This window comes from Sorex araneus, chromosome 6 (genome assembly GCF_027595985.1).
Source record: "Sorex araneus isolate mSorAra2 chromosome 6, mSorAra2.pri, whole genome shotgun sequence".
Classification (NCBI taxonomy): Eukaryota; Metazoa; Chordata; class Mammalia; order Eulipotyphla; family Soricidae; genus Sorex; species Sorex araneus.
In genome coordinates this window covers 167810735-167830418 of record NC_073307.1, presented here as the reverse complement: position 1 = coordinate 167830418, position 19684 = coordinate 167810735, and the positions used below count along the sequence as shown (strand labels likewise).

Sequence of the window (19684 nt, the reverse complement as noted above, 5' to 3'; positions counted from 1 at the left end):
CCCGCCCCGCCGCCCGCCTTCTTCAGCATGCCACGCCCTCCGCCGACAGCCCCGCCAATCGCCCCGTCCCATTCTGGCCCCACCTTCCAATCGCCCCGCCCCTCCGCGCCCCTACAAAAGCGCTTCTCTGGGGCTCGCAGAGGCGAAACTTATCTATCCCCATCTCTGACAGCCAGGTAGTGGGGCGCAGCACCCCGCGGAGCCCGAGATCGGGGAGCGGGGCGGCGAGCTCCGATGTGGGGCGGGGACGAGGACCGGGGCCACGCGGTGGGCTGCATGCATGCGGGGGGCAGGGAGCCGGGAGCCTCCAGGGAGCGGAGCGCGGGGCGCGGGGAGCGGGCAGCCAGGGGCGGGGAGCTGGGATCGTCCGGGGCGCGGGGCGCGGAGCGCGGGCGGCCGGGGGCGGGGAGCCGGGAGCGTCCGGGCCGCCCGGAGCCTGCGGCCGGGGGTGGGGAGCGGGTGGACCCGGAGCCCCGGGCGGCACCTCGCTTAGGTTTCGTTTCCCCGCGCCCCGCCGTTTCGCTTCCCCGCCCGTCCCTCCACGCGACCGGCTCGTCGTGTCTCCGCAGGGTCCGGCCTGCGAGCCCCTGCCCAGGCCCGGACGCTGGCTCACCACCTGTGACCGCACGTGTGAGCACCGCCACATCTGTTGTCACATCCAGTGGCCACGTTCGCCCGGTAAACCCACCCCCGGGCAGAGCGGTGGCCACCGGCCCTCGTCCACGTCTGTGACCCTCACTCCGGGACCACCGGGTCACAAACGTCACCCCGACCACGGGCCTTGCAGAGGAGGCCATGGCCTTGCGCCCCGAGAGGTGGGCCCCCGAGTCCCCGCGCCCCGCCGGCCTGGAGCCGCCCCCGCTGACCCGCCCTACCCGCAGGGGAGGCCCGCGGCTGCGCTTCGGGGACTGGCTCCTGGGCGAGGTGAGCAGCGGCTGCTACGACGGGCTGCGCTGGCTGGACGCCGACCGCACGCGCTTCCGCGTGCCCTGGAAGCACTTTGGGCACAAGAACCTGAGCGAGGCTGACGCGCGCATCTTCAAGGTGGGCGCCCCGCCGGCGGCGGGGGGCGTGGGCGACTGCCCCCCATGGCCGCAGGCCCACGCCCTCTGTCCCCCCAGGCCTGGGCCGTGGCCCGCGGGCGCTGGCCGCCCAGTGGCTCCAGCAGCGCGGACCGCTGGGCGCCGGAGAGCGCGCACCGCGCCGGCTGGAAAACCAACTTCCGCTGCGCGCTGTACAGCACCCGCCGCTTCGTGATGCTCCAGGACAACTCTGGGGACCACAGGGACCCGCACAAAGTGTTTGGGCTCAGCCCGGAGCCGGGCTGCAGAGGTGAGGGCTGGGGGCGGCCCGAGCTCCCCAGGGCCTGAGGGGCACGGGCCCTCGCAGCTGACCGCGCCCCTCCCTCACAAGGACAGAGCGTTCCTGCGGAGGCTCTCCGAGCCGCGGAGCCCCCAGCAGGGGTAAGGAAGTCCCGGTTCTCCGCCTTCCCTCCGGGCTGTGGGGGGGCTCCTGCGCCCCCGTGAGCGGCTGACGCAGGCGCTGTCTGCCCTGCAGGGGGCGCTGCCCTGTCCAGGCCAGGCAGAGGAGAGGGAGCAGCCGGAGCTCCGCGCCCCCAGCGTCCCCGCAGGCCCGTTCCTCCAGGCAATGCCGCAGGGCTGCCTGCAGGCCCACCTGCTGGATGCCACGTGGGTGGCGCCGCCTGGTGAGTACAGGGGCTGAGCGTGGGAAGGGCGTGGCCCAGGCAGGGTAACCACAGCAGTCTTCTGCTGGGTCAGAGCCCACTGCTGAGAATCTGGACCTGCCCTGGGCAGCGGACGTGGCCCCCACCTGCAGGCCCCAGCCCCAGGTCCTGCTGGCAGGTGAGACACAAACTGCTGGGAGGGTGCGGAGGAGGCGCTCGGCCGGGCCAGCTCAGGCCTTCCTCTCACTCTCCCTGCAGGCCCCGCCCAGGTCCCGGAGCCCTGGCCCCTGGCAGTGGCCCCCTGCACGGTGCCCTCCAGACCCGTGGGGGCTGCGGAACCGCTGGCAGGCAGGCCCTGGGGCTCCCAAGTGCACCTGCCGGCCGAGCTGGGGGCCCTGGACGTGACCATCATGTACAAGGGCCGCACAGTGCTGCAGCAGGTGGTGAGCCGGCCCAGCTGTGTCCTTCTCTACGGGGACCCCGGCCCGGCTCCCCCGGAGTCCCAGTGCGTGGCCTTCCCCAGCCCTGCCGAGCTGGCTGACCGGAAGCAGCTGGTGTACACGGAGGAGGTGCTGCGGCACGTGGAGCCGGGCCTGCAGCTCGAGCTGCGTGGGCCGGAGCTGAGGGCGCGGCGCCGGGGCAAGTGCAAGGTGTACTGGGAGCTGGGGGGGCCGCCGGGCTCCAGCAGCCCCTCCACGACCCCCCAGCTGCTGGAGCGCAACTACGACACGCCCATCTTCGACTTCAGCTACTTCCACCAAGGTCGGTGAGGGGCCTGCCCGCCCCAGCCTGCCGCCCCGCCCGCCCTGACGGCCCCTTGTCCCACAGAGCTGCTGGAGTTCAGGGCCCGGCGCCGGGGCTCCCCCCACTGCACCATCTACCTCGGCTTCGGGCAGGACCTGTCGGCCCGGAGGCCCAAGGAGAAGCACCTCGTGCTGGTGAAGGTGAGGCTCGGGGCCCCGCTGGGGGCAGCGGCCCGCCCAGCCCGACGGACCCTCCGGCCTGACGGACCCTCCCTTGTGTCCACAGCTGGAACCCAGGCTGTGCCGGGCCCTCCTGGAGGCTGCGCAGCGCGAAGGCGCGTCCTCGCTGGACAGCGGCAGCCTCGGCCTCTGCCTGTCCAGCGGCAACAGCCTGTTCGAGGACCTGGAGCAGCTGCTCATGGAGCTGGGCCAGCCCGCCTAGGCCCGGCCCTCCCGCCGCCCTGCCCTGGCGCCACATCAAAGCAGTCGGGAAGCTGCTAAAGAGAATCCGTGTTTGATAAATTAGAACACAATGGAAACTGTGTATCTATAATGTACATATAAAAAAGTCCAGTTCTGGCGGCCGGAGCCCCCCGCGAGGCCCCTATGCGGCCTCACCCCTGGGCGCCCGTGGCGGGGGGCTCCTCGCCAGCCTCGGGCCGCCGGTGCTTGCGCATGTGGCGGTACTTGTCCACGTACGCCTTCACCAGGTGTGCCACCTTCACCGGGTTGATCTCTCGGCTCTTGCTGTGGCAGATCTGGGGGAGGCACAGACGGTCACCCACAGCCCAGAGCGTGCGGGCCCGGGCCCCAGCGCGTGGCGCCACCCCCGGCCGGCCCACCTTCTGCACAGCCTTGCGCAGGATGTCCTTGTACTCGTCCTTGGTCACCTCGCGCCTCTGGTAGAAGGGCTTGATGGCCAGCTTCACCTCCTCCACCGCCCGCTCCTGCGTGTGCAGCTTCTTCATGTACTGAGGGGGACACACCTGTGACTGGCCGGCCCGCAGGGCGGGGGGGGGGGGGGTGGGGGCGCCGCCACCATGCCAGGGGGTAGGCTCTCACCTCCTCATTCTTGGCCTTCTCGGCGGCAGGCCGCGGGGGCACCGTCCGCTCGTCAGAGTTGTTGGCGGCGGTGTGGCCAGCTGTCTCGGGGGCTGCGGTGGGCCCAGGCGCAGGGCTGGGTGCTGCGACCCCGCCGGCCGGGGGCAGGCTGCCCCGCAGGATGAACTGCACCATGGGCTGGCTGGCCGCGGCCGAGGGGAGGCTGCTGGGGGGCAGCGCGGGCGCGGCAGGCAGGCTGGGATTGTAGACCTGGGGGGCGGGTCGGGGCCCTGAGTGCCTGCCGGGGGAGCGACCAGCCCGACCCCACCTGCCCCCACACCCACCTGAGAGGGGCTGGCTGTGGGGAAGCCTGGCTCCAGGAACACGGGGCCGGGAGGCGGCGGCTCCAAGAAGGGGGCCTGCTGGGAGACTGCAGGGGGGCCCTCTTCCGCTTCCCAGACCCCCTCCTGGGGCAGCTTCTGGAGCTTGGGAATCGGTGTCCCTGAGGGCAGACACGGGGAGTGTGAGCCTGGGGGCTTCCGGCCAGCCCCCAACTCCAGGGAGCCGGGCCCCAGGGCAGACCCCACTCACGCAGGCCTCTGTCCCCCGCCTCCTGGAGGTTCCACGTGACCCTCTTCACCAGCGCTCGGCCCCGCAGCAGGGGGGGCGCCCCAGGCTCCTCCGGGGGCCCCACGGCAGGGCCCCCGAGCAGCGGTGCGGGGCTGCTGGTGGGGGGCTCGACCGCATCCTGCCTGGGAGGTGGCGCTGCGCTGTCCCCGGGGGGCGGGACCCCCTCCTTCTGGATGCTGGCTGGGGCCTGGGGGGCCGGGGGCAGAAGGGGCCGCTCTGGGGAGGAGTCGGAGCTCTCGGGGGATGGTGGGGAGCTCATGTCGTCCAGCTGCAGGAAGAGGGCGTCACTTGCGAAATCCTCGAAGACGTGCCCTGCCTCTACCGTGTCACCGTAATCCAAGTCTTCAGGGGGACACTCAGCCACTGGCTCTGGGACCGGAGGGTCCTGTGGGGGCCCGTCTGCCTGGGCCCCCTCGAGTGTAGCACCCTCCTCGGGCCAAACGGTGGGCCTGGCAGGGGGCTCGCCACCCGGCACGAGCTGCTCCTGCACGGGGGGCGTGGGTGTGACCGCTGGCTTCCTCTCAGGGGAGCGGGCCCGCGGCCGCTTCTCCCGGGAGTGGGGGTGGCGCTGTTCCCGAGACCGGTGCTCCGGGCTCAGCGAGCGCGACCTGCGCTTCCTCCGGTCACGGGAGCTTGGCCTCTCCCTGGGCCGCTCCCGGCTCCTCTCACGCGTGTGCCGGTGGCGCCGGCCGCGGTCCAGGCTGCTTTGGGGCGAGCTGCCCCGGGCCCGAGACCTCTTCCTCCGGCTGCTGTGCGCGGGGCTGCCCGGGCTGCCCGAGCGGGCCCTGCGCCGGCTGTGGGCGCCGGAACTCTTCTTCCTCTCTTTGCTGCGGGCCTTGGCCTTCCTGCGCCGGGCGCGCTCACGGCTGCTTGAGTGCTCGCTCGATGACCGGCGGCTGCGCGCGTGGGCCCGGGGCCTCCGGCCGTGCTCTTCGCCGGGCACCGGAGAGGCCGAGTGCGAGCTCCTGTCCCCGGAGTGGGAGCGTGAGCGCGTCCTGCGGTGCTCCCTGGGCCCGGCCCGCTGCTTCTTGGCTGCCTTCCTGCCGCGGGAGCTGGACCTGGACCTGGACCTGGAGCGGGAGGGGGACGGGGACGCGGAGGGGGACGGGGCGTGCAGCTCCACGATGCGGTGGGTGGTCTGCGGGGATTCCGGCTCGCCGACAGGCACGCAGGTCACTGTCCTCTCCTCGGAGCCGAAGAAGGAGCTGCGGGGCGGCCCATCCGCGTCGTCCCAGAGCGCGGGCGGGGCGGCGGGCCCGGGGCTGCCGGGGCTGCCGGGGCTGCCGGGGGAGCGCGGGCCCGGCCCAAAGTCACTCTGCACAGTGTAGGAGGTGACACAGCGCACGGCCTGGTGCTCGGCGGGCGCCTGGGGGCTGCCCACCGAGATGGTGCGCGTGATCTCCGAGGGGAGGAGCCCCTGGCCCAGGCGCTCCGGGCTGCCGTCCGCGGACGAGGAGTCGGAGCCCGTGGGCTCGAAGGGGTCGTAGATCTCGCTCTTGAGCTGCTTGGCCTTGCGGATGGAGAAGAGGGGCGCGGGGTTCTCCTTGCGCTGCGCCTTGCTGTCCACGGGCCGGAAGGTGTTGCAGAAGCCGGGGCTCGCGGTGCAGCCAGCGTGCGCCGTGTTCCCGGGAATGTTGATCCTGAAGCTCTCGAAGGTGGCCCCCTTCCCTCTGCAGGGGGCCCGCGGGGCCAGAGACTTGGAGCTGCTGGCCTGGGCACTGGGTTCCTGCGGGCCCCGGCTGCTGGGTTCGCCTTCGGCCCGGGTGCCACGTGCAGGCTGCCCCGGGCCCTCCTTGCCCGTCAGGCGGTTGATGCAGGAGCTGGGGAGCTCAACATGCTGCCCGCACACAGGGGCGGCGGCCCCCCGCGGGCCCTCGCTCTCCTCTCTCCTGATCTTTGGTATCCGGGGCAGCAGGGAGATGTCTGTCCGGGGAACCCGGGTCGGGGCCTGCCGGGTGGCGCTGTCCGTGGGTGAGCTGGAACCACACCTGGGGACCCTGGAAGACGCAGCCTGGAAGGGCGGGGCCGGCCGGCCGTGGCCCCCTGCGCGGGGACCCTCGCTGGGCTTCAGGCCAGGCCTGCTCACGGCCGATGTGATTTGAGTCTGACGCCTGGGTGGCCCTGAGGAGTTGAGCTTCATGGTCGGGACGCAGGCGGGGGCTGGCAGGGGTGGGCGCGTGCCTGGGAGGGGCTGGTCCCGAGGGCCCGACCCCCAGCTCTGTGGCCCGTTGCCTGAGCTGGGTGGGTCCCCAGACCCATAGTCTCCCCCAGCTCTGGACGGCCCTGCAGAGGCTTGTGGAAAGGAAACTGGAGCTAGAAAACAGAAAAGTGCCAGGCTGTCAGTCCCGGCAGCTGCAAGGGTGTGAAGACATGCACGTGTGTGCGTGTTCGTGTGGAAACGTATGTGGGAGCGGGTATGTACGAGCGTATGCATGGGGGCAGCCGTATGCGTATGTATGTGCGGGTGTGTCTATGTGGGCGTGTATGTGCGGGATGAGCGCAGAAAGGGGCACTGGCGCCCCCTGCTGGGCGCAGCACGTACCCGCACGCTTGGCGCTGAGGGAGCCGTCCCGGTGGATGAGCACGTCGGCGCTGCCCAGCATCAGCAGGCTCTGGCCAGACAGAATACTCCCCAGCAGGTCAGGGACAGGCGCGTCCACCTCCGGCTCGGGCGCTGCCGCGGGAACGGTCCTCCTGCAGGGAGACCAGGATTTGGGGACACGGGGGCTACCCGACCCTGCGCCTAGTGCACGCCGCGCACCGGCAGCCCGGCAGCCCCCTCTGGGAAAAGGCGAGAGCACCAGCAGTCGGGGTGCAGCAGTTCAGCCTTCCAGAAGGGTCCAGCTCGGAGTGGACATGCCCCACAGCACCAGGTGCGAACACAGCGGGGCCCAGTCCAGACGTGGGACGCACCTGGAGATGCCCATGGAGAGTGGCCTGGCCACGGGCTGGTGTGAGCGCAGGGCCGAGCGGGACAGCGCCGTCCTCTTGGTGCCCAGCGGGGAGGCAGAGTGTGGAGACAGGTCTTCACCACTGCCAGAGACACGGACGAGGCGCTGGTGACGCCACCTGACCCCAGAGACTGGGGCCCGCAGCTGGAGACCAAGATGCAGCGTGCTGCCCCGCTGGGGAACAGGAAGGAGCTCCCAGACCCCGGCACTCACCTGTCGAAGGGGTCCAGCTCATAGGGGTCCCCAAAGAGGGACAGGGAGGCAGCCCCGATGTCAGCCCGCATCAGGCCCAGGGAGGGCTCGGCAGGCTTGTGCACGGCGGGGATGCAGGCGCCGCGGGCCGGCCTCCGGAGCCCCAGCGTCCTGGCGATGCGGGAGCGGGCGGTGACTTCATTCTGGAGCAGAGTGGGGGGAGTGTGGACGGAGCGGCCCCGCCCCCACGAGCCCGAGTCAGCGTGCGTTCTTCTGTCAGAAGCCCAGACCCCGACAAAAACCGAGGCTCCCTGTGCTGGCGCTTGGGGGGAGGGCAGGGACGCGCCACAGTGGCCACAGAGACCAGCACAAAGCGCGCTCAGGCGGAAAGCCCGGACACACGGGAACAAACGGCGCTGCTGCCACCTCACACGGGACACCTGGGCCTCACGTATGAGCCACTCTGCCACCTCACTCAGGAATTGCCACCACCTCACTCAGGAACCACCTCACTCAGGAAACAACTTTACCTCACAGGAACCACCCCTCACACAGAACAGCCTCCAACTCACTCAAGAGCTGCCACCACTTCACACGGGTACTGCCACCACCTCACGCGTGTCCTGCCGCCACCCTATGCACGGACTGCTTCCACCTCACACGGGCACCGCCCTCGCCTCGCGCAGGAACTGCCTCCCCCGACACGGGCTGCAGAGCCCACTCACCTCACAGAAACCGCCTCCACGCCCGCCCCGACACAGGCACCCCCGCCCCCCCGCAGGACCCCCAGAAGGCCCTCTCACGGAGCGGGGCTCCGCGGGTCAGGCGTGCAGGCTCACGCCCAACGTGCTCTGGGGCACCAGTGTCACCGGAAGGACCGAGCACTGCGCGGAGATCCCCGCCTCCCCCAGAAAGGGGCGAGGCGGCCGCTCGGGAAGCGGGACCGGGACAAGGCCTTCAGCGGAGCCCCCCGGCCCGAGTCCCAGAGGCGGCCCACACGCGCGTCCTCAGTGAGCGGGGGCGCAGGCGGGCGCAGCCCTACCTTGGGGCCTCTCCCCCGCCTCTTGGCACGGCCCTGGCGCTTCTTAGTCCTGGTCCTGGAGCCCCGGCTCCTCCCCGACTTGGCCTGCGCCTTCTTGCGTCGGCCTGAAAGACAGACCAAGCCCACGCTCGACCCACCGGGCGGCCCCCGATTTGCAGTTTGGGCCTGGGGTCACCTGGTGAGTTGCTGGGGGCTCAGGGGGGCCAGGGCAGGGTGAGGACAGGGTCCGAGAAACGGCACTTCAGAAGCAACTCTGGGCCGAGCAGTCAGGAAGAGCCCGAGCGTCACGGCAGCGGAGAGACTCTCCAGGAGACACCCCCAGTCGTGTCCCCCCGTGTCTGGACAGACAGGCCACAGAAGCCGAATCGGCCATCGTGGGGCCCAGTGGGGACAAGTCACAGGAACAGTGGACACCCCCAGGACTCGAGAGCCGAAACCACGCATGTGGCTGGCAGCATCTTCAGGGGCCCCCAAGAGCCTGACCGCCGCCCCCTCCGGGGAGAAGCCAGCCCCTCACCCCCACAAACCGAGCCGAGCCAGAAACCCCGGGGATGCCTCTCTGGACTCGACTCGGCCACTGGGAGAAAAATTCTATCGCGTTTGTGACACAATTAGAACTTTCCATTTTGATGGCTACTTCCGGGCCAAGGGCGGCCTGGCCTGACTTCCCACTCAGTGGTGACCCATCATTTGTGGGGGCAGGGACCCCCGAGTGCGCCCACGTCCGAGAGACCCTGGGCTGAGGAAGCCTCCTGGGACGTGAGGAGGAGGCCCAAGTGCAGAGCTGCGGGAGCCACCCGGCAACAGGCTTGCGCGTGGGCCCCTGGCGAGGCTCCTGGGGTGGGCGGCCCGTCCAGACCAAGCCTGCCCCATGGGCAAGCTGGCCTGGAGGAGGCGGGCAGGGCTCTTTGGGACAGCCCAGCCCCCAGGGCCACACTGGAGCCCCACCCATAGACACCGCGGCAGCTAGCAAGGCCCAGGGCTCGGCAGGACGGCCCAGCCGTGACATCTGGCTCTGGACAAGAGTTGCCAACACAGGCTTCGGTCTCGGGGCGAGCACGGCGTGTAGTGCGGCCCCTCGCGCAGTCAACCCGGCTGTCGCCCCAGCACGACACACAGTCCCGAGCCCCCAGAGTGACCCCCGGGTAGTGACACCTAATCAGACCACGGCGACCCCGCCCAGGCCCACCTGTCTTCCTCCTCCGCTTGAGGGGCGCTCGGGGAGTCAGGGGGCGCTCGTACACCGCAGTGCTCAGCCCAGCAGCCACGGCTTCGATGGTCTCGTCCAGCAGAGAGGACATGAGGTGCCTCGGGACATGCTAACGAGTGACAGGGGTGAGCGCCAGGCCCAGGAAAGACAGAGCTCGCCCACATGTCCCCAAGAGTCGAGCCGCACCCGCCTCCCGCCCCCTGCACCCACCCCGATGCTCCTGGCCGTTGAGAGCCGGTTCCGGTTCACATTGGCACGGACTCGCTCGCTCTGCCGCGTCCTGGCGATGGCCCGGGTCCTGCCAGGGCGGGGCCGCAGGCGGCTGCTGGTAGGCACCACGTCGGCCAGCAGCAGGGACACCTCATCCTCGCTTCCCGAGCCCGCGTCTGCAGGAAGCAGTGGATGCTGGGCAGGGCACGGGTCTGCCCTGGGCATCGCGTGCCCACCACCCCTGTCCAGACCGGCAGGGCAGCCCCTGGCCAGGGCAGCGACTTACCAGCTGCGGTGGCCGCCTCGGGGCCCCCACATTCTGGACAGAACCACTCATCCACCGGCACCTCCTGGAGGGGGGGGTCCAGGCACTCCATGTGGTACCTGGGGGAATCGGGCCATCACAACACGCGGAGGTGCACCGGCCCGCCGGCTCGGGTGCCGGAGCCGAATGTGGCACCCGGCCACCTGGAGCCCCTATTCCGGGAGCAGAGGCCTGGGGGGTGTCTACCCACTGCTGACCCCCAAGGCCAGATGCCTGAGAGGCTCAGGAGGCGCAGCCTTGCCGCCCAGCACGCTGCCACAGTGCCCAGGGTATGCGCGGGCTGGTCTCCCAGGGGTAGCCACGCTGACCCCCAGCCCAGGACAGCCTCCTGCAGGGGGCGGCTGCGGTCCTCCTGTCTTGAGGCGAAGGACAGACCCCAGAGCTCTCCCTGGAAACCAGGGACCCCCCGCACCAGCCCACCCCCCACCCCGCACCGCCAGCTGCAGAGACGGCTCCTGCCCGTGCCGGCCCCAGAGCCCGGGCTTGTGCCAGGATGGAGCCGACACACCCACAGAGGGCAGCGCTGGCCGGGCCACTGTGCAGCTCAGGGGCTCCTGCCCGTCCGCACAGAGGGAACAAATGGCAGGAGAGGGCAGCGGGGAGGCAGCTGCGTCCTGACCCCACAGGTGGGCAGAGGGCCGCTCACGTGGTACCCGGTGCCGGCCACCAGGGAAACAGCCAGGGGCCATGATGGGCCCCAGTCACCAAGAAAGCCTCTGAGGGTCAGGGCCTGGCTGCCCACCAGGCGCCTGTGGGGGTGGGGCGGGGTGCTGGAGAAAGGGGTCCCCAATCCTGGCACGTGTGACACTCACCCTGCATCACAGCCATCACACAGCAGCAGACGGTCCTCACGGTCGCTCCGGCCACACACCTCGCAGAAGGTCGGGTCCTCCTCCTCCTCCACTGCCCGGGCCGCAGCGCTCTGCACCGGGATCTGCAGCGGGCGGCCCGCTGAGTGCCACAGCCCAGCCCGGGGCGAGGGCGAAGGCTCAGCAGAAAAGGGGTGAGACGCGCGGCACAGACCCGGTGCACTGCCTGACACACGCATACGTGTACTGGCAGATGCCCCTGGGAAACGGCTCCCGGCCAGCCCTCACCCCGCGCTGGCCCCAAGCACAGTGGGGAGGACTCCCGGGCACAGAGCTGGGAGCAGCTCCTGACAATCACTGCACACAGCCTGGGAGCCAAGATGAGATGCCTGGGGTGTCCCAGGCGCTGTGGCCTTTCCCGGGACTAAGAAACGGGGCCTCTCGGGCTGTCCACAACATATGTCAGGTGCTGTCCTGCCCAGCAGGGCCCCGCCGCCTCTCCTGCGACGAGAACTCTGCAGCCCTCCCTCCACCTGGGCCCGACACCAGTGCCAGCTGCTCTGGGGGCGTCTCACCTTCTTCAGGACTTTCCCGCCGAACTCGGCCCGGATGCAGACGTGCTGGAAGAGTGTGCGGTCCACGGGACAGGAGTTGGCGTTCTGTGGCAAAGGACACGCTCAGGCGGCGGCCTCCCTGCCGCCAAGACCCTCCCAACAACGCCCAAGCCTCAAGCTTCTCCGCTCCACAGCCCAGGCAGAGGGACCGGACGCCCCTCGGGAGAGGTGGCGGCCGGTCTGGTGGCTCGCTGCTTCCGTGAGGATGGCAGACAGCACAACCCCAACACCTGCCCGCTTCACACCCGTGGGGCCCGGCTCGGTGTGTGTGCGTGCACGATGGCAGCAGTCATGTGCTTTTAGATCCCTGGCCGGAAGGCGCCCGCCCCCATTCCCTCATTGTCCCTGGCAGTCCCAGCCCATCGCACAGGGGGCCCAGCGCAGCCCTGCACGGGCCAGCAGAACAGCCATGCTGGCCCCTCACTGCCCACATCCAGCAACTTCAGGAAGCCCCTCCCCCTGGCCGTTCGCTGCCTTTACCCCATTCGCCCCAGCGGAAGGCAACAGAGACTCGGCCAACTCCTGTGGCTCCCCACGTGGGCCCTGGCACCAGAACCACAAGGTCCCTGGAGCAGTAATGGTGGACCCACTGAAGCTTCTCTTTTGGCAGTGACCAGGGATATCTGGGGGACCATCAGATGCCAGGACAGAAAGAGGGGCTCCTGCGCGTCTCCACCCCGTTTCCATTTTGGGGCTCCTGGCTCTGTGCTTAGGGACCACTTGGTGGGCTCACAGGAGCATACGTGGTGCTGGGGATCGAGCCCAGGTGGCCCCTGTGCAAGGCAAACACCCTTCCCCGGATGCTCTGCCGCCCCTTCATCTCAGAGGGACCCCCGTGTCGAAGCCCACTGAGCCCAGCACTCGCAAGGCATGCCTGTCCCCAGCAGGAAGCACCGAGCCCAGGGGGAGCCCAGCCGCTGAGGCACCTCCTGCCTGGGCGGGCTCTGGGACCGGCCGCGAAGCTGTCCTGGGGCGGGCGGGGCGAGTGGGGCCACAGCCCCGAGCACTAACCACACCCGGACACCACCAGGAAGGGAGAAGTGCCCGACCTCGCCGGGCCACCTGCTGCTGGGCACCCCAGAGTGGGTGGCGCCTCACCTTGGACCACTCCACGATGCAGTCCAGGCAGAAGTAGTGGGCGCAGCTCTCGGGGGTGCCCAGGGCCTGGTCCCGGAAGGGATTGAGGCAGATGGGGCAGCTCTCGGAGTCGTCATCTGAATGCAAGGCGCCCTCCGGCTCCAGATGCCCCAGAGTCGCTGCCAGTGCCCCCTCATCTTCCTCGTCCTCGGAATCTGCGGACGAGAGGGAGACAGAGTCAGCAAGAGTGGGGACCGAGGACCACCGGCTATGCTGTCTGCACGCACACACACGCATACGTGCACGCACACACACGCGTGCTGGGTGCACTCAGGACCCTTCCTGCTGCTTGGACCCACGACCCGCCCACCCCAGCCATCCCCCAACAGGGCCCTCCTGGCCAGCCTGGGGACAAACAGCAAGTCCCTCCCTCCTGGGGGCCTCGCTCTGGGTCGGCACAAGCCATGGGGCTGCATACTGGAAACCTCCCGCCCTGGGGACCATGGGGACCTGGGGATAGGAGACCCAGCAGCCGTGGGACAGGCCCAGGGCAAGAAAGCAGAGACAGTGACCCTCTCCCTACAGTGTCCGGTCTCCACCATGGCCGGGCTGTGGAGAGACAAGTGACCACCCCTACGCTGTCCAGTCTCCACCACGGCCGGGCCATGCAGGGACAGTGACCCCCCCCCCGCCCCGTGTCCAGTTTCCAGTTTCCACCACAGCCAGGCCATGCAGGGACAGTGACCCCCCCCCAGTGTCCAGTCTCCACCACAGCCAGGCCATGCAGGGACAGTGACCCCCCAGTATTCAGTCTGCACCACGGCCGGACAGTGCAGGGACAGTGACCCCCCCCCCAGTGTCCAGTCTCCACCGCGGCCGGGCCATGCAGGGACAGTGACCTCCCCCCGGTGTCTAGTCTCCACGCGGCCGGACAGTGCAGGGACAGTTACCCCCCCCACAGTGTCCAGTCTCCACCTCGGCCGGACAGTGCAGGGAGTGACCCCATGCCATGGCTCTGGGGTTCGGGAGCTCCCTCTGCAGCTGGTCCTGGCCCCCACTGCTGGGGGGTGGGGTCAGCCACCCGGTGAGAGCTGCCGTGGCCTGGGGTGTGGGTGTGTGCCAGTGGGTCTGGCAACGCTGGCTCTGGACACGCCCAGCTCACGGGCTTAATCGTCACTTTGTGCCATCTCCGAACCGACGCCTGGCCCCAGGCTGCAGCTAGCAGGAGTGAGGGCACCAGCTCACCAGATCTCTCCTCCAGGGCCGCCTCGTCCTCGTCCTCGGTGGCCGCGCTGTACTCACTGCCCGATTCATCGTCAGAGTCCCCCCCGCTGCCACTCTCTAGACAGGAGGGGAGGCATCAGAGCCGGAAGCAGGGCCCCTCCCCACCCCGCGCCCTTGACGGGGGCACACCTGCGTCACTGGCCACCACTGCCGGGCTGAGGCGCGCGCGTCCATCCGGCCCCGCGCTTTGCTCTGCAAGCTCGTCCCGGCTGTCCTCCTCCATCACTGGTCATCGGGTTGGCTCTGCAACAGGCCAGAAGCACGTGAGGCCCTGCTCAGCCCTGGCATCCTGCCAGGAGGGCTGTGGGCTCAGGGACCCGCACCCCCAGACAGAGGCAAAGCCCAGCAGGGCCTCCGCCCTCCTGGCCTCATCTCCACAGATGCGTGAACTCTGGCCCCAGATAAGGGCTGCTCCCCATCTCACCTAGCGACGCCCCATCCCCCAGGTGACCCGAGCCGGGTGACCTCTCACCCAGTGGCCCCGCCAGTCCTCGGTGCCACACAGAAGAAGGGCGCCTGGGGCTTGCCTGCCACTCAAGGGCGCTTTCTAAGCCAGCGAGCCAGGGTGCAGCTCGAGGGCAGGAGGGCCAGAAATCAGCGTGTCACCCTCGGGGGTCAATATCCCCCAGCGCCAGGTGGGACAGCAGGCCGGCAGGGAGCTCTGCAGGGTCCCTGGCCCTCCAGGAGGGCCCAGCACCAAGGTGGACACCACTGACTGCCAGGCCATGCCCACGTGGGCTATCTGTGGCACCCAGGTGCACCGAGATGCTGGCTGGCCGCCCTGGGCACCAGCAGCCTGCAGTCTCCCTGACACCTGCGGCCCGCACACCCCGGGAGTAGCCCTGGACCCGTGGCTGGTCCCCGGCACCCCACGGGGGCACTGCTCGGGGCCGCGGGCCTGTGAAGGGGCGCAGCTCCACCCCGGTGCGTCCGCACAGCCACGGGGCTTGTGCCAGCGGCTCGGCCAGGACCCCCCAGGACCCTCTTCGCCGCCAGGAACCCAGGGGAGGCGCGCGCCCGGGCCGGACCCGCCTCTGCCGGCCACCCAGCGGCCGTGCCCGAAGCAGTTCGGGGCGGGGGGACACGGACCCGGGACTGCCCACCCCAGGGCCCAGGGCGCCCCCACGCGGCGCGGGGAGGGGCGGCCTGCCGGGGGCGCCCGCCCGGCTCCACGCCCCGCGGGGCCCGCGCCCCCGGCCCGCGCGCGCTGACAGCCGGGCCCGAGGCCTCGGCGCGGCGGCCCGGCCCAGACAAAGCGCGCGCGGCGGCGGCGGCGGCGGGGCCCAGGCGCGGCGCCCGCACCTACCCGGCACCGCGCGCCCCGGGGCCTCCCGCCGCCGCCGCCGCCGCCGCCGCCCGAGCGAGAGCGCGACTAGGCCCGGCCGCCGCCTCCACTGCCACCGCCACAGCCACCGCCGCCGCCGCTGCCGCCGCCGCCTCGGCCGCGCGCTCCGCGACCCGGAAGTGCAGCGAGGACTTCCGGCGCCTCAGCGCTCGGCGGTGGAACTGCCGGCCGCATACGCGGGAGGGAGGCCCGGGGCGGAGTGGAGCGCCGCCGCCGCCGCCGTCGGAAGCGTCGAGGCTTGGAAGCGGGGCGCAGTGCTTAGTGACGGGCTGCGGCGACGGGAGACGGCGCCCCGGGACGACTCGCCGCGGCGAAGCCCCCGCCAGCGGGCGGCTCCGCGCCGTCCTCCCCTGCTTGGAGGGTGGTACGGCCGGACCACCCGGGCCAATGGGAACGGCCTCCGCCCGGGAGGACACACCCCCGGGCCAATAGGAGCGGCCTCTCGCCTGGGCGATTACCTCTAGGGCCAATGGGAACTGCCTCCGCCCGAGAAGACACGCCCCCGGACCAATGGGAACGGCCTCTCGCCGGGAGTTGCGCACTGGACCAATGGGATCGGCCTCCGCCCGTGAGGTCACGCCCCGGGCCAATGGAAGCGGCCTCCCGCCCGGGAGGACACGCCCCCCAGGCCCCCACCCCGGGCCCGTAGCTCGTTGCCGTCGCGCCAGCCGGCCCCGCGGGGCCGCTGTGCTGGTTCCGCGGGTCGCCGGGCACCGCGGTCCCAGTGCTCACGGGGACGAGCAGCCCCGGGCTATCCGTTCGCTCCCGCAGCACACGCTGACAGAGTCGCAGTCCCGCCCGTTCCGTCCCTAAGTCCTAGCGCACTGCCTAGACCCTGCTCTACCAAATGCAGGAGGGAAGGGCCAGCGTGTGCATCTCCCGTGTCCACCCTGTATGTGGAGTGCAGATTAGAGGGTAGGGCCATCGCCCAGTACCCTGGCCAGGAGGCCACCGCAGGTGAGGGCCACGCAGAATGAGAAGAGATCACAGCCCCCCCCCCCCAGACTTCATGCCATCTTTTCGTTACCGGGGTGAACCCAGACTCTCACGCTACAGGGCCGGCGCGCTACCCTACTTCCTGGCAGATTTTGAGGACAGGACTGATTTAGCTGACTGGGTTGTTCTCCACAGCACCACGTACAGTCCCATGAGCCCCGCCAGGAGTGATCCTTGAGCACCACCATTTGTGGCCCAAAACACAAACAATAACGCAGGCGTCTGACTGGGAGTAACGAGCATCCGACCTGTTCCCCAGCATCCCATGGTCGCAGGTGCCAATCTGCAGGGCACTGTGCAGTGAGTGGTGGGATGGCAGCGTGGGGAAGCCAGAGGCAGACAGCCAGCTGCCAGGCATGGTGGGGGTCACTGTGGCTGGTGTCCAGAGGGAGCATGCAGAGACAGTGGGCAGTTGACCTGGGGCAGGGGCTGCCCTTTTGTTGGTGCTCTGGGTCCAGGAGGGCCCTGGAGGCAAGAAGGAGGTAGGAGCTGGTGAAGGGCCCCCGAGCCACCGGCCTCATGGGGGCCAGAAAGGGCGTGATCTGGGGCAGGTGACCCAGCCAGCTACTTGGCCCCAGGTGTCTGCAGTTCAGCGGGAATATGGCAGGTTTCTCAATCGCTGTGCCGCTCGGGGATCATGGTTCAAAGGACCACATGGTGTGACCCCCAAACCAAAGCACCGGTGGTGAGGTCCTGTTAGGGGCAGCCCCTTCCCTTTGCAGGGAGAGTCTGCCCACCCCTGCCTTCTGCTGGTCCTTAGATTTGCGGGCCCTAAAGAGGGTTGGGGGTGGCAGTCCCCTGACCTCCAGGGAAGGATAAGGACTGTGAGGGCCACCTTTGGGTCCCTCCGTCCCCTGCAGATTTCCCAGTCAGCGGCTGGGGCCTTAGTGCCAAGATTAGCGCAGGCCACACCTTTCAAGGGGACTGTCGGTACCCAGGAACTTCCCAGAGCTGCCAAATGGAGACTAGCAGAACCTCTGGGGCCCAACACAACCAGCCCTCACTCCAGCAGCCTGTCACACACGGATGGCCCCCTCTGGCCTGCCCACTGACACCCCCACAGCAGGCCGGTGTGACTCTCAGCCCAGGGCAGGAACTGGTGGCCCACACACAGGTGTGTCCCCTGATTTGAGATTGAAGGGGCCGGAACACATGGCCACATGGTGGGGGGCTGAGCAGGATGGATCTCCTTACAGCCCCGGAGGCCCACCTCTGAAATCTGGGGAGCACTGTTTCCTGTCTCCCTGCTTCTGGGGCCTTAGCAGTCCAGTTTCTGCCTCTGTCCCCCTTGTCACACCCCCTTTCTCCCTGCCTACCCTCGTCTCCAAGGACTCATTCTGATACTGACCCCCCTGCACCCCGTCCAGCTATCTCAAGGCCTGTGGAATTACACCTGCCAAAACACTTTTTCAAATAAGGGTTTGCCCCTAGGGCCTAGTTCTTAGGGCAGAGACCCAGGCATTAGCTCTAGGGGTCGCTTCTGGGCTCACCTTTCCACCGGTAGGTGCCTGGAACCGCACCAATCAGGAGCACAGCTGGGGGGTCTATCAGGAGGATAGGGTGGGAGTGGGGAGTCCCCCACCCCTGCTCTGCCTGTCCACCTCAACTATACTTTGCCCTGAAGATTCTTGGGAAAGCCACAACACAGGACCCACTTCTGTGCTCCCCCAGAAGCAAACGCATCCCGTGTCCATGCTCCTCCCTTGCCCCCACCCAGCACGGGCCTTTGAACCTCCCCCAGGCTTCCTGCTGCTGAGGCCAGCATGCCAGGGCCGAGGACAGTCAGGGGGCTCCAGCACCCGAGCTCTGTGGGGTGCAGGAAAGTCGCTGGAAGACAAAGAGGTGGACGTAGTGTTTGAGCGGGGAGGGCCATGGGAGAGCAGGGGGCACACGTTAACTGAAAGTGACAGGCCCTGGGTCTAGACCCAGGGTGGCAGAGAGCGACGTGGAGGCAGTGGGGGTCCGGGAGGGCCAAGCTCTGAGCTAGGCACTGGGGCCGCCTACTCCAGAGATTCCGGGGAGGCAGGGAAGGGGGGGTCTCCTGCTTGTTTCGTGGGGGCCCAGAGGGCTCCTGGACGCAGCCTGGGGGGACAGCAGGGGGGCAAGGAGTCCACCTCCTGCGGCGCGCGCAGAACGCGTCCTCCGAAGGTGCTCAGAGGCAGGGCCTCAGGCGGGCCCACCCCGCCCCCGGCCCTCCAGGGGGACCCCAGCGGCCCCGCGGGTTCCGGGGAGGGGCGGCGGGCCGTACCACACGCCGCGCTAGCGGGGGCGCCGCCCGCGCGCCCCGCGCCCCGCCCGCCCCTCGCCGGGCAGGTGGCGGCCCCGCCCCAGGCCGACGTGCCGAGAGGAACGCGCCGGCCGCGCCCGCCGGGGGCCGCGCGGCGCTGGGCGGGGCGTCCGCTCCCGCCTCGCGTCCATTGGCTGCGGCGCCGCGGGGCGGGCGTGGCCCCAAAGGCCATTGGCGGCGGAACTCTCTGATTTGCATACGGGGCGGGGCCGGCGGGGCGGCCGGGGCCGAGCCGCCGCCGAAGTTGGGCTGAGAGCAGGCGACGGCCCCGCGCGGGGTCGCAGGTGACGCGCGGCTGGGGAGGGGGCTCGGCCCGGCCGGAGGGCACCGACGCTGGAGCTGGGCAGGGACGCCGGGGTTCCCTCGCCCGCGGTGGACGGAGGGAGGGGCCGACGGTGCGGGCCCTCCGGGTGCAGGGCAGCCACTGCCCACCGCACACTGCGCTGCTCCGGACCCACTGTGCGTGTGACAGCGGCTGACCTGTCCCTGGGCAGCGCGACCGCCCGGACCCTCGGCCACCCGGCTCTGTTGGACAGGCAGCGGCCACCCGGCTGGGAGGGCCAGCGCCGAGGGGGTTTGGCGGAGCCGGGACGCCCCGAGGGACTGACTGCAGACGGAGGGGGCGGGGGACAGGGACCGTGGGGCCACCAGCCCTTCACAAGCCCCTGCTTGCTGCTCCGGTTGGGCCAGATGCCCTGGAGGAGGGAACTTTTCTTTTTCCTGGTGCCCCTTGAGATCCAGTGTGTGGAGTTCCGGGGGCAGATTCTGGGTGCTGCCCCTAGGAGAGCCAGATGCCCTCCCTCCCCCAGCACCACCCGGAAGTCTTTTTTTTCCAGGAACCCCTGCCGGAGGCCCACCTAACCTGGGTGCCCATCGCAGGACAATGACCCTGAGCAGCTGTGGCCACCTGATATCGGGGTGGGTCTGCAGTGGGGGAGGGGGGCCCGGCCCTAGCTAGCTTGTTCTGAGGGTGTCCTGTCATGCCCAGCAAGGCGGCAACCAGCAGAGAAGCTGAGAGGGGGTTACTGCCAGCAGGTGCTGGCCGCTGTGGCCAAGGCAGCGAAGCCAGATCTCAGGCAGCACTCGGGGCGTCTGTGCGGGAAGAGGGTCTTCGCAGGCACCCCAGCTGCCCCCACTCGGCCGCACCCTGGGGTCTGACCCTTCTCTAGGCCCACTGCACGCCTGTGTCCTTCCGCCCTGCCCAGTGGCCTGTCCCAGAAGCCCGGCCATACCCTGGGCCCAGT

The 19684-nt window shown here is 69.9% G+C and overlaps 2 protein-coding genes across 3 annotated transcripts; one reads left to right on the top strand and one right to left on the bottom strand.

The window, feature by feature from the left end:
- The first annotated feature begins 572 nt into the window (after positions 1-572).
- Positions 573-2934, top strand: IRF7 (interferon regulatory factor 7). 2 transcript variants are annotated; one of them, XM_004603124.2, is made up of 9 exons: positions 573-815; positions 882-1044; positions 1122-1332; positions 1414-1463; positions 1558-1705; positions 1779-1862; positions 1943-2446; positions 2513-2628; positions 2714-2934. In XM_004603124.2, the coding sequence occupies exons 1-9, from the start codon at positions 796-798 to the stop codon at positions 2867-2869; spliced, it is 1452 nt and encodes a 483-aa protein (XP_004603181.2). In that variant the 5' UTR covers positions 573-795; the 3' UTR covers positions 2870-2934. The 2 variants fall into 2 exon arrangements, with proteins under 2 accessions (XP_004603181.2, XP_054998391.1); XM_055142416.1 differs by having other exon boundaries at positions 573-1044.
- On the bottom strand, positions 2923-15275 carry PHRF1 (PHD and ring finger domains 1). Its single transcript, XM_055142415.1, has 18 exons — positions 15119-15275; positions 13942-14055; positions 13774-13869; positions 12550-12743; positions 11413-11496; positions 10841-10962; positions 9990-10087; positions 9704-9879; positions 9473-9602; positions 8284-8387; positions 7263-7444; positions 7012-7131; positions 6641-6792; positions 4060-6411; positions 3813-3970; positions 3490-3738; positions 3270-3398; positions 2923-3185 (listed from the first exon to the last, which is right to left on the bottom strand). The coding sequence occupies exons 2-18, from the start codon at positions 14033-14035 to the stop codon at positions 3042-3044; spliced, it is 4584 nt and encodes a 1527-aa protein (XP_054998390.1). The 5' UTR covers positions 14036-14055; positions 15119-15275; the 3' UTR covers positions 2923-3041.
- Positions 15276-19684: the final 4409 nt, after the last annotated feature.

Coding starts and splice junctions, on each gene's coding strand:
- IRF7 (XM_055142416.1), top strand. CDS start 796: ATGGCCTTGCGCCCCGAGAGGTGGGCCCCCGAGTCCCCGCGCCCCGCC. Junction 1,464..1,557: donor CCGCGGAGCCCCCAGCAGGG/GTAAGGAAGTCC, acceptor TCTGCCCTGCAG/GGGGCGCTGCCCTGTCCAGG. Junction 1,863..1,942: donor GCCCCAGGTCCTGCTGGCAG/GTGAGACACAAA, acceptor CTCTCCCTGCAG/GCCCCGCCCAGGTCCCGGAG.
- PHRF1 (XM_055142415.1), bottom strand. CDS start 14,035: ATGGAGGAGGACAGCCGGGACGAGCTTGCAGAGCAAAGCGCGGGGCCG. Junction 11,497..12,549: donor GCATCGTGGAGTGGTCCAAG/GTGAGGCGCCAC, acceptor CCTTTGCCACAG/AACGCCAACTCCTGTCCCGT. Junction 9,880..9,989: donor CGAGGCGGCCACCGCAGCTG/GTAAGTCGCTGC, acceptor TGCTTCCTGCAG/ACGCGGGCTCGGGAAGCGAG.